Here is an 18,955-nt window from a genome sequence, read left to right as displayed (position 1 = left end):
ATAATGTGATCTCATTTAGATATTGTGCAGGGACCATATTGAAGAACACTATTAATTGTATGGCATTAAGTGTCACTACCAGATGCCGTGAATAGCTTATTTGATTCAGGAATTCCACCACTGAGTAATGTATCTCCCTTTGTCTGGAAAATATTTTTTCACACACTAACTGATGATATTGTATTGGAGGTCAAGACAGGTGTTGCTATAGCACCACCCTTTTCTGTTGACTACAAAAACCATTATAATAGATACTCTCTTTAGAATGCCTTTCAAACAGACAAGTACATATATGCTCAGCATTTTCAGCAATATTTATGAAGGGGTAAGCAAGAGCTTCCTAACCAAGGACAGATGAGCAAAACACCCAGTTACCAAGGCAATGGTTGTTTCTTGAAATATGCAAATTAAGAAACTAAATTGGTGTGTTTCAGTCCAAGTTCCTCACTTTCAAAATCAGCCGAGTTGTGCAGCGGGAGCCAGAATGTGTTTTAAATCTCTTGAGTCCCTTGGCTTTTTCATTAGTAACCCAGAGAATCAAGAGGACTATTGCCTAACCTTCTACCCTATCATCCTCTTCTGTACCCTTTTTTGTCTCCAGCTTTAATGGTTACTAAAAAAGTCTGTGCTCTAGAATCATAGGATGTCCTCTAGAGTGAAGCGTAGATTCCACCCATTCACTGGATGAGACTGAAAAGGTATCAATTATGGGATGTAACTTAAAATAGTGTTGTTTTTGAGCTGATATATTTTTAATTTACCAATGATTTCACATGCACTCATTGAAAGTATACAAGGCTATGTAAGATCAAAGTACTGTAGCTCATCAGCACATTTACTCCAGTTCCATAATTATTATGTAAGGTTTCCCAGGGAAGCCCTTTGGGGTAAGTTGGGTAAGACATCAGATCATGAATAGATGTGTAATCTTTGGAATCCTTTAAAATATGACCACAGTATTAGGAAAACTGATCCTTTGAGAATATCATATTTTGATATAAACTGGGTTTACTTAAGCTGGGCATTCTCCCGAAGATTTATGTGATCAATTTAATTTAAAACGAGGTTGTTTCATTGTAAAATTATAAGAATATGCAGCACAAAATGTATCATGTATATGTTTTGGAAAGTCGTGGAACTTTGGTTATCATAGTGTGGCAGAGAATATACAAATGAGAAAACAAATGAGAAAAAAGTATGGTACTTTTTGAACACCATTTGCACTGTTCCAAAATAACAGTGAGACACAAAGGGCTTTCCATATATGCACATTCTCAATTAATGAGCTATTACAGTAGCACACTAAATACACCATCTTGAGGACAGGGCTCAGTTAAAGCAACTTATACTTTTTGTGATAGCGAATACATTTTTTCCAGTAAGTCGATGTTCTTGCCTACTGCAGGGCAGAAGGAAAGGTGAAACACTGTCGAATTGCACAAGAGGGTCGCCATTTTGTCTTGGGTAAATCTGCTTATTTTGAAACCTTGGTGGAGCTGGTGACATACTATGAAAACCATCCTCTGTACCGAAAGATGAAGCTGCGGTACCCCGTGACGGAGGAGTTGTTGGAGCGATACAGTGTCGTAAGTGTTTGCTAATATTTTCCAATTTGTGTTTCTTACTTGAAAATTATTTTTCATAGTCTATTTGCTGACAGTTCATATTTTCAGAAACAAATGCATTCTAGGAACTCTAGTCATGCCTTTGTAAGGACAGCGTTCATGATTCAGATTGTGCAAGGAGGATCAGAGAGATTAATGAGACATGGTGAAAAACAATATACTTTTAAACTCCTTGTGAGAACAATTATAGTACAACAGGGTGTATTTGCCAGAGGAATTCCCTGAGAGTTGGACCTTGTAAATGAAATTCAGAATTGGGAGACACAGAGGTAAAATAAAAAAATGTGTTTTCAAATAAATGTAAAATAACTTGTGCTAACATTATTACCAGAATTTATTTGCCCCTTATGGTCCAAACCCCATAAGCATAGGGTTTAATACTGCAATTTCCAACTTCTCTAATGTAATTACTTGATTTGCTACTACTCCTAAATATACTGTATTAGTATAAAGTAGGGACTACCGTGAGTACAGACACTGATACCAAAATATCCTATATTCGTGGTAAAATAAAAGATAGGTTTAGGGTTATCATACCAGTTATTTTATCAATTAAAATAGCTTTATTTCGGCAAATCATATCAGTTATCTGTAACAGCAGCTATGTATGTTAAGGACTGGCTCAATCAAAGAGAACCAGAATTCTGGAGCTCAATTCCTGCTACATTTAACCATCTCTGAAAGTATGAGGAGACTGAGCTTAATTAATTGCTGAATCCAAGATCAAATTTAAAACGTTGTGTTTATTCAGGCTGCAACTTTGAACAATCAATTCATTTGAAAAAATATGTATTGTTTGATTACTTAAAATCATTACCAAGAATAAAACTAGTGATACCATAGATGCCACAAATATACAAATGTTAATCACACAAGCAGGGTGTCTGTTACCAATAAAATGTTCAAAGTGAAAAGATACATTGATGTAAATCATTCTATTTGTACAGATAGAGTAAAATGCTTCAATAATGTTCATTTTCCGGTTGTAAACTGTGTAATGTAAGGTACAGAAACATGAATAATAGATATTAATCATGTTGGTAATTCCACAGTAATTACTACGTAAAAGGTATCATAGTGTGCCTAACAATAATTATTGCTTGAGGACACCCTCCCTCCTGTTTGGGTCTTGCCTAGGCAGTGCTTGCTCAGTCTCTTCGAGATACGCTGTATTCAGGATATGGGCATAAAGATCATCACAGTTTCTGCCCATCTTTTTAATTGGCTCCTGTCCTTGTCCTTTGTAAATGGTGGCTTTTAATTGGTCAATAGGCTTGGTAGTCCCTCCTTAGTACCGCCCTGTCTCTTCTGGTAACCTTTCATGAGGACACCCAGTGTGTTGTTACTCCCTATTTTTCAATCACAGCCTCAGAGCACGATCTTGGTAAAGGGCTTCAGGCAGGACACATGCTTGGTCCTAAGCAAGGCTGGCAGTGGTTACTTTACTCACTGGCACATTTCACATTTATTTGAGTCCTTCAACACATTTCCCTTCATCAGCTCCACACAGAGTACAACCAAACCCGGAATTAATATAATAATTCTTTCATATTTTCAGAGCTACTAATTGTATGTTTGGACATAGCTATTTGAATGTACTCGTGGTACTGTCTTGCACGCAATGCATTATGGGTAGGGTGGATTTGCCATATCTTCTGCAGGGTGCAGTACCATATGTGGCCAAAAGAGGTCCCATGGGGCCTCTTTTTCCACATATGGTACTGCACCCTGCAGCATGGCTACGTAAAACAACATTGGCATTTATAATGCCAATAACTCTAACTTTGCAGGGAGCAGTACTATATGTGGGCAAACGAGGTCCCATGGGGTCTCTTTTTTCCACATATGGTACTGCACCCTGCAGCATGGCTAGGTAAAAAACACTGGCATTTATAATACCAATAACTCTAACTTTGCATGGTGCAGTACTATATGTGGGCAAAAGAGGTCCCATGGAACCTCTATTCACTACATATGTTACTGCACCCTGCAAAATGGCTAGATAAAATACATTGGCATTTATAATGCCAATACCTCCAACTTTGCATGGTGCAGTACTATGTGTGGGCCCATGGGACCTGTTTTGGCCACATATAGTACTGCACCCTGCACCATTGCCCAGTAAAAAAAAAAATTGGCATTTGTAATGTCAATAACACCAATTTCAACAAATGTGAGACCGATTGCATTTCCAATGCAATAGGTTTTGCATTTATTAAAGTTAAAGCTGTTGGCATTGAAAATCACAATGTTTTTTACTTTTGCTTTTTCATATCATTGGCAATAGTGCTAAGCAAATATAATAACTCCACTGCAAATAAAAAACAAAAGTAAGAAAATGTGTTATTTTCAATGCCAACAGGTCTAACTTTAACAAATGCAAGACATATTGCATTGCAAATGCTTGCTCATTTAAGTCTCAATTGTAAACATAATGATTACAAGTGGAGGTTTTTTTCCTAGACAATATCAGGCAATGCTATTTACAGGTTGATGTTTGATTATAAACATTTGCTATCATAATACTTCTATGCTCACTGTCCAGGCTCTGCATATCACTGCAGATTTTAGATCATTAACAGCGGCATATGGGGAGAAACCCTTCATATGTGTAAACGGTTGAACTTAGAAATAAAGTGCACGTCATCATCTGTCCCAGAACTCTGCCAAAAACAAGTTTGTTATTAGGGGCTAGAAATGTTTTTATCAGCCCACTCTTTCAGTTTTTTTCAGAAGATATTTGCATGCATTTGCCCTCAATATCTAATAATGCAAAAGCTGGATCTGAATGCCAGTCCTTTTTATATCAGATATTGAATGAGTGCCTCCACTTTACAGGCATAATGTTAGTCTGAATGCAGTGAGCAAATAAGGGAGTAGCTTACTCACTGAGAAACTTGTTCTTAAAGACTGCAGCTAGCAGGCCATTTGGGCCAAGGACCCTTTTAGTCCAGGCTGTGCTTGGAGACCTAATACAATTTATGAATTATTTTTTACGGTACAGGTATCAAGGTTACAGTTGATAGTGCTATCATGTTATCAATCAATCCAGATTTATAGAGTGCGGCTGTTTTACCCGTGTGGGTCTCGAGGTGCTATCGGATGATGCTGCTACGTAAGAATATGTTTGCCACAATTAAAGTCACCTGTCTTATTGATTCTTTAAGTCAAAAGGCACTTTCTGGTGTTTAAATTACTGGAAGCAGTTTGATACAACCCCCAGTTTTTACAAAGTCACAGAACTCTAGCAAATTTGGTCCTCCAAAATCTGTAGTCTGACCTACAAAAGCAAAGGAAAGCTAGCTTGCACACTCTTTTGGAAGCACTCTGCAATTGAAGGCTTTAACAAGATGATGGCTATTTCCTTGAGCCCAACATACCTGCTATACAAATTTTTACCAGCATTGAGAACTGCTTAGATTGGGCAACTCCCCCTACTCTCTTTTCTCTCTGCCAAGTTTAGACTGGGGACCTCCAGTAGGCGGCCAAGATTACATTATTTAAAAAAAAATGTTGATTGGCATTTTCTTAATTGCATTACAAAAACGTTGTTCAGCAGCAAAACATATTAGCATATTCAACATAACGTCTGCATCATATTCAAATAGCAGTGGCAGACAATCAAATGACTGTATCATATACCAGCACATCACAGTGGGCCCCTTCCTTTCCCTCCACCCGGACACCCACCGTAGGAGATCATTGTGAATCAGAGATGGAGAGTCCATAGTGTGTGAGCCATGGTTTCCATATTTTCCAGAATTTTTGGGACAGCCCTGTGCTTTGTAAGTTTTCTTTTCCCCCAACATGTACATATCCATACTCTTTTTCTATTCAACCAGAGACGGATTCATCACAGCCCCCCCATGCCTTAGCCAGGTTGTGTTTCGCCACCACTAATCCTAATTGAAGTAAAGTTAACATTCGTTCGGGGAGATCAATTTCGGTGGATATTCCTAGCAGAACAAATTGGGGATTGAGTGGAATTGTCTCTTCCAGAATATTTCCCAGCTCCTCCAACAGGGTAGCCCAGTACAGCTGTATTTTTGAACATTCCCATATTGTGTGAAAGAATGTACCCACTGACGCTCTACAGCGCAAACAATCAGGTGTTTCCGCCCTCCATATGCAATGTAGACGCGCTCTGTCATAGTAAACTCTATGCAGATATTTGAATTGAATCAATCTGAGCCGTGACTTAATGGCCACCTCTTGAGGATGCATCAAAGCCATTTCCCAATCTAAGTCCTCCATCTCCCCCAACTTTGACTCCCATTTAGTCTGCAGCTTCTGCAATGTGTCTGGCTTATTATTAATGATTGTTCTATATGTCCATGAAACCGCCTTTTCCTCTAACTCCCCCATCAGGTGTTGTCCCTCTAAAGATACGTATTCGGGGATGTTGGTGGTGGCTATGTGTTGCGCCCATATGAAACACAAAAGTGTCAAAGGGTCTTTAAAGTCTATGTGTGGTACATTAAACTAAAAAAGTCTGTGTCAAACCATTCAAAAACTATAAAGAAACATAGATAAGTATCCTGTGATCCCTAACAGGATACCCATCAGTCACCACTCAGAACCGCCCTTCATCATTTGGGATTCCTGTTAACCATATAATAGGTCCACTACCGGTTAAGATGGAAGGTCAGATATTATAACCTCTTGTGAACCTAGTAGTGACCAATATGGTTTAGAGTGTCACAAACTACCCATCAATAAAAATGAGGGTGACTGATTTGCAGTGCTAGTGAAGAAAAGTGTGCTTAGTGAAAATAAAATTGGGTGAGGGAGCAGGAATGAAAATAATTTTATTCTGTTTTATGCTCGCTCCACCAATATTAAAAGAGCAGCAAGGGTAGATTTAACAAATATCTACCTAGATGTAAAAATGGTCAACATGTTTCAGCAAATTAAAGGGACTAAGGAGTCCATTGCTTTCATCAGGACCTGGATATTAAATAATGCTACTGCAAAAGTGTTGTGAAATGTTAAAAAGTGACTACATATTAAACAAGCTGCAACATGAAAAAAGATCACCTGATTTCCTAGGTGTAGTCTTTACTCGCAGATGTTTTGTATGTCACTGCCAGGGAGAGAAAAGACACAGACAAAGACCAGTAAAATGACCACATAAACACAGACATAGTAACGTGTAATTAATCCACATTTAACTGTGACCTAATTGTTTTGGTATAACAACACATTGGTTCTGTAATTTATCAACATGAAGACACTTGAATGTAATGCTTGCATGTAGCATGGTGTACTTCGTCTTACCCTTGTAGTCGAAGCAGTGGGCTCCACCCCGCCTGGCAACGGCTCAGGAAACGAGGGAAGCACCGCTATAATAAAAAGGAAGCAAAAACAAAGATATGTCGTCGTCTCCTAGTCAATTGAAAATAGTACACACCACTAGTACCCTGAGAATTATCTGACATGGGGTTTCTGTTTCAAAAGAATATGTGAGAAAACACATCATAAATTAGACCCAAAGTTTTATTATGATGACTGTTTGAGAGCAAGGGTCTTGGCTGATTATGTCAGGTTACATACCGAGTCTCACAGGGACTCGGCGGCTGGTAAGTATTTGCCTCTATATTAGCGAGGTGGGGATATTCAGTACTCCTTGGTACTCATATGGCCCGATTTTAAAGGCCCCACGCAAGATATGTAGGCTATAGTGAAAACCGCCAAGGTTCTTTGCCGTTGCACTAAACAAGTCATATCTGCTTCACCCCGAACAGAATTTTAGCGCCAAAGTGAGCTTGGTCTTTAAGATGATAGTAAGGCAGAAATTAAACAGGTCATAAGTTTTACGCTCTTCTTAAAAGAGTATCATGGCGACAGCAAAAGTACTGAACAAAACTTACATACATCTCACCTCTCTGTCGGTACCTCTTTGCCGCCTTCCGAGCCGGTTGGGGGGGTACCAGGACGGAGTGGAGGCTTTGGTTAAGAGCCGTTCGCTGATTGGTCCTCAGCCGATCATGTGATCGGATCGTGCAATAGAAGTTTCCATGACAGCCGGGCCTTGCGTAATACAGAGCAGTTTAATGATTGGTCCTTAACCGGTCATGTGAGCGGACCAAACGGTGTAATTTAGATGTGTTGCGCCCGCCATGCATGGGCCAGTTACAAGTACTTGTAGTTTTGAGTTGTGTTCATATCATACTCAGCCTGAAGGTGGGCGAAAGTGACCAGCTCTTTACGGTGTAGTATGTCTTTTAGTTGTGAAATACCTAGCAGGTACCACAATTTTGTGATTTCCTGGAGCCGGTTCCCCACCCACAGCGGGGCTTCTTTGCTGACCCGGTTACCTCATTTCATTTGTCGTTCAGCCTCTTTCCATGCTGTTACCATGATACCTGTCGCTGTCAGGAGCTGTCCAGCGCCCCTCCCCCATATATGTAATGCATGTATAGGCGCTTGGTAAACTGTGTGCGTTCAAGCATGTATGTCGGGTGATCACCCTCTATGTGTTGCTATTCATTCACAACAACTAGGTGGGCTGCCCAATAATATTCCCGAAGATCTGGCAGGGAGATTCCGCCATTATATTGGTTGCGTTCTAGCGTCGCCAGCGCTATCCTCGGTGGACTCCCGTCCCAAAGAAATGCCCATATCACGTCATCAATTTTTTTAAACACCTCAGTGGGTATTAGCTGATAGGTGTTTTGCAGTAAGTAAAGGAATTTTGGAAGCACTATCATTTTGTACAGTGCTGCCCTGCCTAGCAATGTCAGTGGTAAGGGTCTCTATCTCTCCACGTCTGCGCAGTATTCCCTGAGCACCCTATAAAGGTTGTGATCCAGCGCCATTGTCGTATTCATTGTGACATAGATCCCTAGGTATTTTATGCCCTCTTGTGCCAACTGGAGTTGGCTTGGGCCAACTGTATAGCCACCGCTCTTGTCTGCTGGGTATAAGTATGATTTTCCATAGTTGATTTTATATCCCGCATGTGTGCCATATGTTTCACAACTGTTCATAATGGTAAGGAGTGTCGTTTCTGGGTTGGTGACATACATTATTATGTCATCAGCATATAGAGATATGCGTTCGTCGGTCCCCTCATTCTCTCCAATTCGGAATCCTGTTAAGTCCGGGTGTATTCGGATCACACAAGCGAGTGGTGCCAGCACCAGAGCAAAAAGCAGGGGGATAGTGAACATCCCTGTCGAGTGCCCCTACCTATAGGGAATTCCTGTGACACTACCCCGTTAACTCTAACCCTAGCCATGGGTCTTTCATAGATTACGGCGATCCAACGCCTGAATACCAGACCAAATCCAAACTCCTCTAAAGCAGGCATGATAAAGGGCCAGTGGACAGTGTCAAATGCCTTTTCGGCATCAAGGGACAAAATGAGGTGCAGAAACTGCGGATCTTCTCGTTTGTTCACCACCTCCAGCCAATTATGCAGTCTCCTCAGGTTGAACATGTAGACCTTTTGGGCATAAAGTCGGACTGGTCTCTATGAAAGAGACCAGTGATAACCGCTGTGATCCTGTTTGCTAGTATTCTGGCTAGTATCTTAGTCTCCATGTTTAGAAGGGAAAAGGTCATACGAGCTACACACCTGTGGTGGTCTGTCTTTTTTAGGGATTACCATAATCGTGGCTGCCCGCAAGTCTCTGGGGAGGCTTCCCATCTCATGCGTCTCCAAGTATAATTGAAGGAGGTGTGGGCCAAAGAGCATTGCGTGTTGCTAAAAGAATTCCGGAGGGAGCCCATTAGACCCTGGGGCCTTCCCAGTTTTCAACTGGTCAATGGCTGTCAACTGTCTTTGAGTCGCTGTCTGCTAATTTGGGGAGCTGTATTGCCCTAAGATATACTTGGATCTGTGATAGCCCGGCTAATTCACGTTGCATGTAAAAGGTCTCGTAGTAGTCCGCAAAGGCGTTAGCTATTGCAACTGGGGTCAGATGAGTTTGTCCGTCCACTGTCTGTATCTGCGAAACCCATCTACTGTCAAGCTCTTTTTTGCTAAGCCAGACTAGCAATCTACCTGTTTTGTCACCTACGTCATACAAACGCCTGTGCATGGCTTAGATCGTGTGCTGCGCGTCTTTTTTGGCCAGTGCAATATATTCCTGTCTAAGGAGTTGTAGGCTGCGTAGCAGAGAGGGATTATTACCCGTAGTTGCCTGTGACTCGAGCTGTAGTAATCGAGATTCCAACCCAGTGATATCCTCTTCCTCTTTCTGTTTTTTGTGGGCTATAATATTTTGTGCCCTATCCCGTAATATGGGTTTGTATGCCTCCCATAGTGTAATGGCCGAGTCTACCGACCCCACATTCTCTCTGAGATACAGCTCTGTGTCTACCCTGAGTTCCCTAGCAACCTAAGTGTCTTTGAGTTCCCATGGGTTCAGTTTCCATTCCCTGTTCTTTCGTTGTGTACGGGTGCCTGCTGTAAGCCATAAGGGTGTGTGATCTGAGAGGTTTCTTGCCAAATATTCTACCTTGTGTATCTCTCCTATTTCACCCATCGGAGAAAATATGTAATCTATCCTCGAGAAAGCATTGTGGGCTCCTGAATAAAAGGAATAAGCTCTAGTCTGGGGGTGCTGCCTACGCCATATATCTGTGAGTGTTTATGTATCGGCGAATCGTTTGAGCGGCGTCTCTTTGGATTCTCCCGTTGGGACAGTCGTACAGTCACTTGTGGGATCCATCACGTCATTAAAGTCACCGCCAATAATGTGGGTGTCAGAGCCCGCCTCCAATAGAATTGCTGTAAGCTTCTCCATTGTTTGCCTTTGGAGCTTAAGAGATGCATATACACTAATAAAGGTGATGTGTCTTCTGTTCCACACTCCTTTGGTTGCTACATATGTACCATTGGGGTCTGTCATAGTGCGTTCTAGCCTGAAGGGTGTGTTTTTCCTTATGAGTATTGCCACACCCCTCGCCCCGGTAGAGAATCCAGCGTGTGCCAGTGTTTTATATGCCCCTCAACCTAACAACCCACATTCAGTGCCTTTTAAGTGAGTCTCCTGCAGGAGAATGACTTCTGGTTTTAATCTTTTAAAATATGCGGCCACTAATCCTCGCTTAACCTTATTCCCCATCCCGTTTACGTTCCTGGAGAGGACCGAGTACATTCCTGGATTAGGTGTAGCCATCTCTGTGATGCACTATGTCCAGTTCATCAGCAAGTCTTCCACACCCTCACCACTGCTGTTGATTCTGCAAATTCATAATGTCTGCCATATTATTGTTTTGCCACATAACTGCATTTGTTAATATGCATCCTTAGAATTAGTGGATGGAGACTAATTACACATTAACTTCACATTAACTTATTTTTCTAAATTGAGGCCCCAATAATGTAAATCTTTATTTGTAAGATACTGGCCTGATCAAGGCTGCCAGAGCTTTAACTGTGCAGAAATCATATCTATACTCTTTTGCACAGCAAACAATATATAGAGAGGTTGGAAACAAAGTAGTAAGCTTATTGGTATTTAACCTTTGAGGAAAATAGGTCCCGTATTTTACAGTACTACTGTCCATTATTAAATATTAGTGGTTCTATTTTAACTGGGTCAGTGCTCATGCACTATTGTATCATTTGAAATGTGTTACTGTGCACTGCTGTTTTGATCCTTATGCTGCTTTTCATCATCTTTTAACTGGTTATTTGAATGAAATGCTGGTTGTTATTTTGAATGGACTGTTATGTGCTATGAAATACAACTAACAGGTCTTAATTTAGTGAACCTAGTTTATGATACGTTTACCATTATTGAAAAGAGAAGTCTCGAAGCTAAGTGTCCCTAACATAAAGTTCACACTTGGGAGATAATTCTTTAAAATGTAGGATACCTCTTACACCTTCAAAATGCCTACCTCTTGGGCCATCCTCCCTCCAGGTAGGCACATTTTCGGGATGAGGAAGAAGAGGCCCTGACTGGCTAGCAGCAGAGATTGCGACATCAGGGCAAAATCAACTTCTTTTTTAAATGCTTTTCAAAGAAAAGTTCCCCCTAAGCAGAAACTCGGAGATGCTATTGGAAAAGTCCGGGAAATATTTGTGGGCTTGAAAATAACGCAACCTATTAAACTCTGGTCACCTAGGTTACATCCACAGGATTTAATATCCTCTGATAAATGATTTTGTATGCTTAATGCACAAGGTTGGATTGCACAATTTCTATAGCCTATCCAAATTTTAAGCAGTGAAAGAGCTATGTCATACTTGCTTTTCTGTGACTTCTGTAGTTTCTGGTGTCAGAATGTCCTAAATCAGAAATACAAAAATGTTCAACTGTTGGACACCTATGGACTAAAACAAATATGTAATTGTTGAACTGCTTCCAATACACAGCAGCATCATGCTCACATTTCACTGTAAAAAAGCTTAGTTTGTGAGCATGAATTCCATAATAGGAGGGTTTGTGCAGAGGACTTTGCTACTAGAGGTGGTTCTTTCAAGACTGTAGATCTTATGCAGTGGAACTACCTGAACCCACTATGCAAATTTAGGGCCTTATTTCACTTTTACACCACCGGTGCGTCACTTTTCGTGATGCACCAGCAGTGTAAATAATGCGCCATGTTGCGCCATATTTACAAAGTGACGCATCTAGGTATATGCTTCACTTTGTAAACCCCTTTGCCGAATGATACCTGTGCCAGGTATAATGTATGCAGGGGTGCGTTCCGATGCAAGAAAGGGTCATAAAGTGACCCAGTGAAATCTGTAAGATTTCCCTGCGCCACTTCTAGGACGCAAATGCGTCAATATCTTACGCCTGCCTCACAGCAGGCGTAGGACTGATGCAGGCACATTTGAAATGGGATTTGCCCATGTGAAATGACCCATTGATGGAGTTGCGTCACTTTCGTGACACACTCCACCAATGCGTCATTTTTGTGCCTACAGATACCTCAGAAATACTGACGTATCTGTAACTCCTTGCGCCATTATGCGTCATTCTTTAAATATGACGCATCATTGGTGTCGCAAGGAGAGCGCAATAAAAAAGTGACGCATTGCTGTTTTCTCGCGGCGATGCTTCACTTTTCATAAATGAGGCCCTTAATTTATTGAGGTATCACCTGATATCTAACACCTTTTCTTATGCCTCAAGTATATAGTAAGTGAGGCACTTTGAGGGAGATTATGTAGCACAATAGAAAAAGTTAAAATCATACCTGTAATCTCTGTGAGGTTCTACAGTCAAAGATGCACCAAGCAGGGGTCCAGAAAGGCAGACCTCTCATTCCGAGTGCTGAGGCCCTAGTAGGAATGTAAACTGGGTCCCATAGAATCACAGAAGGGCAATGCCAATAGCATCAGAATTCCTCATTCAGTAATTTGGCATCCCAAAATATCAATACCAATAGCATTGATAATTTCAGGATACAGAATTCTTAAATAAGCCCTTATGACATGGAGAAATAAGAGTAAAGTTGGTGTTACTACACTGATTTCCACAGGTAGTTACCCATTACAGAACCTTTTTTTATGGAGAAATTTGCCAGATTTGACCTGGCGAATATGTCTCCAGGAAACTCTGAGGATATTTTGAAAGCAGTAATACAACATGCAAAATTACCACATTAATCACAGTTCCCATTTTGACCAGAATCTCCCAAATTGATTAATCCCGAAATGAAGGCCTTAGTTAATGCCCAGGAATGTTCCCAATTGCTGTTTCAGTATGTGACCTAAGAAATACTACCGCTCCAGGATGTGTATAGGGCAAGTCGCATGGTAGGATAACATTAGCATACACCTGTAAATTCACCACAACAAGGGTGGGTGGAGGGTTCCACACACAAGAAGACATGCAGAGACAGATTTGGAAAGGAAGGAAAGGGCACGACAAGTGCAAGGACAGAAGTCACACTCAGGTCTGTAAAGCTTGGCCTGGGTCAATTTTGAAGCAAGAAGGAAAGGCGAAGCATGAACAGGGACTGTAAAAAGGTGGAAGCAGTCCAGTACTGTTTAGCAGGTCTTCCTAAACTCCTCCAGCCTTATAGGCAGCCATTCCTTTGTGATGTTGACATGATGTGGCTACCAGGGAAGTTAGCAATGATAGAAAGACTGGCATAGAACAGCAGGGTCTATAAAAGGATGAATCAATGATGTGCATGTGTGGTGCTATAAAAATCCTTTTCTTTATATTTCAGAAGAAAGATATCAATGCACTGTATGATGTTAAAATGTACGTTGATCCCACGGAAATAACCCCATCAATGGTAAGAATTGTTACTTCAGAACATGCCATACACATGTCTCATGGAATAAGACTGCCCTGTTGCAATGAGAGTTAGAGACTGAGTGAAAAATGTATGCTGGAATTCACTCACAGGTGGCTGTACAATTTAGCAGACATGATTTATCAGACTGACAGTACCTGATCTTTGACACATATCAACACCTGTATCCTGTGTGAATGCCTATTGAGGTCAATTTTACTCTATGTGTATAAGATGCATGAGTTGATTGTGTATATTGTGCAGTATATTAATATGTACCGAACACTTGTTCTACATTATGAAATCTTTCCTCATGTTTGGGACTCAATCAATTTTGACAATACATTACTGTTGTATAGTTCTCTGGTAGCCACCCCCTCTCCATCATGGCTGCCACAAGAGTATGAGTTCATAACGGATTGTACTAGTCATTGCCCGTCATTTATGTTTGTACAAGCAGCTATGTATCAACACTCCTTCCTGGTGCTTTCTCATGTGATCAAGACTGATTGGCCGTCGAAATACGTTATGGGAATTAAGGATTAAACCTAATACTGCATCTGTGACCGGGTCCGGAGAGTGTGTTTTTCACTTCTGTGACCTCTTGCTGTGGAGAAGTGTGGCTCAATGGTTAGAGAGGCAGACTCTGATGCAGAGGTCTGGTCCGGGACCAGGATTCAATTCCCGCCTCGGCGGGTCTTGGGCTCAATTTCCTCGGACCTGATAATTCTTGCCTCGGTGCCTATTCTAATCATGGGTCCCACTCTGCAACTCTGGGCAATAGCTTACTTAATCTCCACAACGGCCCCAACAGCGCTGGGATGCCTGGCTTCACCTTGGTGGTGCTCAGGAGTGGACATTTCACAAGGAAAAGCCAGGAAGGGTTCCACAGCGGTATGCGTACAGCTCCAGGAAACCCCGGTTGGGGTATAAGTGCGCTTTACAAGTACAAATTCATTTCATTACATAGTGACTTGTACCGGTGCGCTCAGCCTGCTCACGCACCCCCCCTCAAAGGGTCCTGGGTTTCGGAAGGAGCATTTCTTGTGTGTGTGCGTATGCTTGTGTGCGTATATATATGTATAAAAGCACTTCTTTGCACTTTAGTCACATGAGAATCGACGTGATGAATTGCTGTGCTTAAGTGGGATTTCTATGTTAAATTTGGAATGGAGGAGGAAAAGATGAACAAACTACATGAACTAAACATAGGCCCATTCAAGGCTTAATAAACTATAAGTGGAGTTATCAAACGTAGCAGAACCAGACTATATATATATATATTTAAGATTAATGTAACATTTTATTATGATCTTGGTGAAATTAAATACTATTAGGTTATGATAACGTATGAATTTGCGCAGATGAATACTAAAACCAAAGCAAGATCAAGAAGAGAAATGTCAAACATTAAGCACCTTAAAATGGTCACCACATTTACCCAGTATTGTGAAGGTATGATGAAATGTGTCCTTATTTTATGTCAAGCGTCGAAACATGGCGTGCATCACGGGGTATTTCATTTGTTAATCACAAAGAAATGCTGACATTGATAAATGCCAGGGGGCGAAACGCGTTTGTCAGCCAAGGCGAGATGATGTATTTATAATAAATATACTTTTTGAACAAGCCCGTAGTGCCCAGCATTTTTCTGAGAAATGATGTGTTTGTGAGTACGTCCTCGTGTGCTGGAAGCATCCGCTGCGCAGTGAGCGGTAGCTGTGATGAAACCGAAAGATATATATTTATATATATCGAGAATCCTCGTCTGCAACATTCTCCTCCGTGGAGAAAAAACGAGCGTAGATCCAACTGCGTGCAATTATTTGATTTCATTTCTCACAATAATTCTGCCATGACGCGTTTCGGCCGAATGTCAGCCTTGATCACATGACCTATACATATATCGGGAAACGGCCACTACAACGCGGCCGTTTCCACGAATACATTAACCACGCATGCATTACAACGCATGCGTGGTTACCACGAAAGCCTTTACCACACATACCCTTACTACGAGGTATGTAGTAAAGGCATATGTGGTAGAGGTTCAAATTAAAAAAGTGGGGCTGGGGGGGTCTCCCCCCAAACAAAAACCTCACCTGAAATCACGTCAGAATGTGCGGGCAATCGGCGTTGTTTAAGAGGAAACGGAAAGAAACTTCTGCTTCCTCTTAACGACGTACGGCGTCACCACGGCAGAATACGAGGAAAAGATTAAGCACATACAACCACATATATCTATACTAATATAATAAAGAGAGAGCCCAAACCTTTGAGGCGGATAATCTCAGGAACCACAGCACCAATCACAACACCCAATACAGCGTTGGAAAGGGCAGTTGCAGCAGAAGGACATAGGCTATGCAGACGCCCACCATATACATTTAAAAGGTAAAAGAACTGTCCCAGCAAAGTAGTCTCTTGTGGGCGTGTCTGCGTTGAGCTGTGGGCGTGTGCTGGGGGCGTAGCAAACAATGGGGTTGTGTGGTACGTTCCGCCCTTCATGCCATATCTCATATTGTGTGCTAATCCCACCCCGATCCCTTTAAATACCCCTGCACCCCATAATCATAACCCACCCTTACTCCTTAAAATACCCCAACACCCTTAAACACTAACGCATCTTAACCCTATAAATATACCCTGTACCCCAAAACCCAAACCTATCCCAAAACCCTAAAAATACCCCTGTACCCCAAAACCCAAACCTAGCCCTGAACCCTATAAATACCCCTGTACCTCAAAACCCAAACCTACCCCTGAACCCTAAAAATACCCCTGTACCCCAAAACCCAAACCTAGCCCTGAACCCTAAAAATACCCCTGTACCCCAAAACCCAAACCTACCCCTGAACCCTAAAATACCCCTGTACCCCAAAACGCAAACCTAGCCCTGAACCCTTAAAATACCCCTGTACCCCAAAACCCAAACTAACCCTGAACCCTAAAAATACCCCTGTACCCCAAAACCCAAACCTAGCCCTGAACTCTAAAAATACCCCTGTACCCCAAAACCCATACCTATCCCTAAACCCTAAAACTACCCCTGTACCCCATAACCCAAAACTATATCTGAACCCTTAAAATACCCAAACACCCCAAAAACATATACCTCAGTACCTCAAAACATATACCCCTATACCCATACTTACCTTATCCAAACATTAAAAAACATGCTTTTACCATACATGCATTTACAACTATTTTCGTTGTAAATGTATGCGTGGTAAAAGCATATAAAATGTAACGCCATGCGTTATAATGGCATTGCGGAGTTATGGTACTTTCGTAATGAAAGTATGCGGAGTGATGGTATGCGGAAAGAAAGTTGCGGAATAATGGGTGTTTACCCTCACCCGGTAAGTACATTGGTGGTACGGCGGCCCACATCTCCAGCAACATACTCATATTTTTTCACCACCCATTTCAAATGCATAGGTCTCTCTCATTGATGGCCATCACCGACATACACTTTTAGACACACCTCCCGCCACAAGTTCTAGATTTGCGAACTTTAGAGCTGGGTAGCTACGTTCGAATCTCGGCATCAGCTCAGCATCCTGTGATTCCAGGCAAATCGCTTTGTCTCCCCGTGCCTACCACAAATGAATGTGTTCTTCTGTAATGTAAATTGTGCTCATGCCATGTTGTCGAGTTCGCGCTATATAATATTGCAAGGAAAAATAAAGTAGGGCAACTCGAGTTTACACACTACTGAACGCGCACTCTTAAGTACATCCGCAGTGCACTGTGAATTAAAGCGTTTCACAGGCCTGTCACAGATAAGAAATGCGATCAAAACGAAATCCGACTAAACAATATACTACTGGCGGGTGGCAATTCATACCCGGACAACGTCGGGACGGGCTGCTAGTATATATATATATATATATATATATATATATATATATATATATGTATGCAATGAAGCTCCCAGCCGCTACTTCCAATCCCCTTGGACCGGCGAAGCGTAGAAAGAGACAGACCACAAGTCAGGTAACAGTTCTTTTTACTGCAGATTAGCAATGGTAGTTAAAACAGCAATGACGCGTTTCGGGCGTATTCGGCCTTGTTCACATGCAGAGAGTTACAAGTCATGTTAACTTTTTATAATGCTTAAACACCCCGCCTACCTCCCGTCTCCAGCTTAGTCATATGACCTATGAACATAGAGAAAGTACTGTCATCACAGATATCGAGTGTGACCCGCAATTTGCTTCTGTCATGTTTTTATAATTAGTGTAGTTCTCCATAGAGTAATTTCATATTATAATCTGCATAAATGCAATTTAAAACATCAGATGGAAAAAACGGTGTTGCTAGCATAACATTGCATCAATTTGACGATGTTGGAGTCCTCATTCAACTAAAAAAAAAAAAAAAGCGTTTCACAGGCCTGTCACAGATAAGAAATGCGATCAAAACGAAATCCGACAAAACAATATACTACTGGCCGGCAGCAATTCATACCCGGACAACGTCGGGACGGGCTGCTAGTATATATATACATACCTGAAAAGGGAGACTGGAACTGACTTGCACCCCTCTAAGGAACTGCGTAGGAGTGGGGCCCACCATCCAACCTGGTTTGGGGCATCACTTGGTGCCTGAGAGGCCCTATCACTGTATGGGCACTCATGGAGGACTTCAACTACCAAGATGCAGTAGTTTTGGGGTGGAGCGCGAGATGTCCCGCAGCCTCGGAGGTGGAGGAGGGGCAAGTAAGCACCTGACTGGGAGTGGCCGCAATAACAGCTTAAATATCAGCAGACCCCCAGGACATTGTTTTAACTTTTGAAATGGGCACTGAGGAAGCTATTTAAGCGAAACGCGTCTGCCTTGCGTTTCATGGTTGCTGTACACAGAGCGCTGGTAACTAATAAAAGTCAGTTGCAGTTCATCCCGGAGCTGTCTCGCGCTTTTGTCCTTACCGGGAGAAAGACTGGCTGTTGTGTGTTGCCAGCTTGCAGGTGCTGGCTTTAGCGAGACGCCCTCTCGTTCTGGAGTATCACGGGACACCTGCAACCCTTGGTTGAAGTAATATATATATATTTATATACATTTATACATATATGCAAACACATAACAGTATCTGTGTGTTTGTGTGTTTGTAT

General features: G+C 41.7%; 1 protein-coding gene across 2 annotated transcripts in view; it reads left to right on the top strand.

The window, feature by feature from the left end:
- PLCG2 (phospholipase C gamma 2) overlaps positions 1-18,955 on the top strand; it is a 448,457-nt gene that overhangs the window by 311,012 nt on the left and 118,490 nt on the right. For both annotated transcript variants that reach the window (XM_086945888.1, XM_086945889.1), the window contains 2 exons: positions 1,406-1,586; positions 13,770-13,838. In XM_086945888.1, the coding sequence (XP_086802014.1) occupies positions 1,406-1,586; positions 13,770-13,838 (250 nt within the window). The remainder of the gene's footprint in view (positions 1-1,405; positions 1,587-13,769; positions 13,839-18,955) is intronic.

The sequence above is a fragment of the Lissotriton vulgaris genome, chromosome 12 (genome assembly GCF_964263255.1).
Source record: "Lissotriton vulgaris chromosome 12, aLisVul1.2, whole genome shotgun sequence".
NCBI lineage: Eukaryota > Metazoa > Chordata > Amphibia > Caudata > Salamandridae > Lissotriton > Lissotriton vulgaris.
The sequence above is the reverse complement of the archived record's forward strand: the minus strand, read 5'-3'. Positions and strand labels throughout refer to the sequence as shown.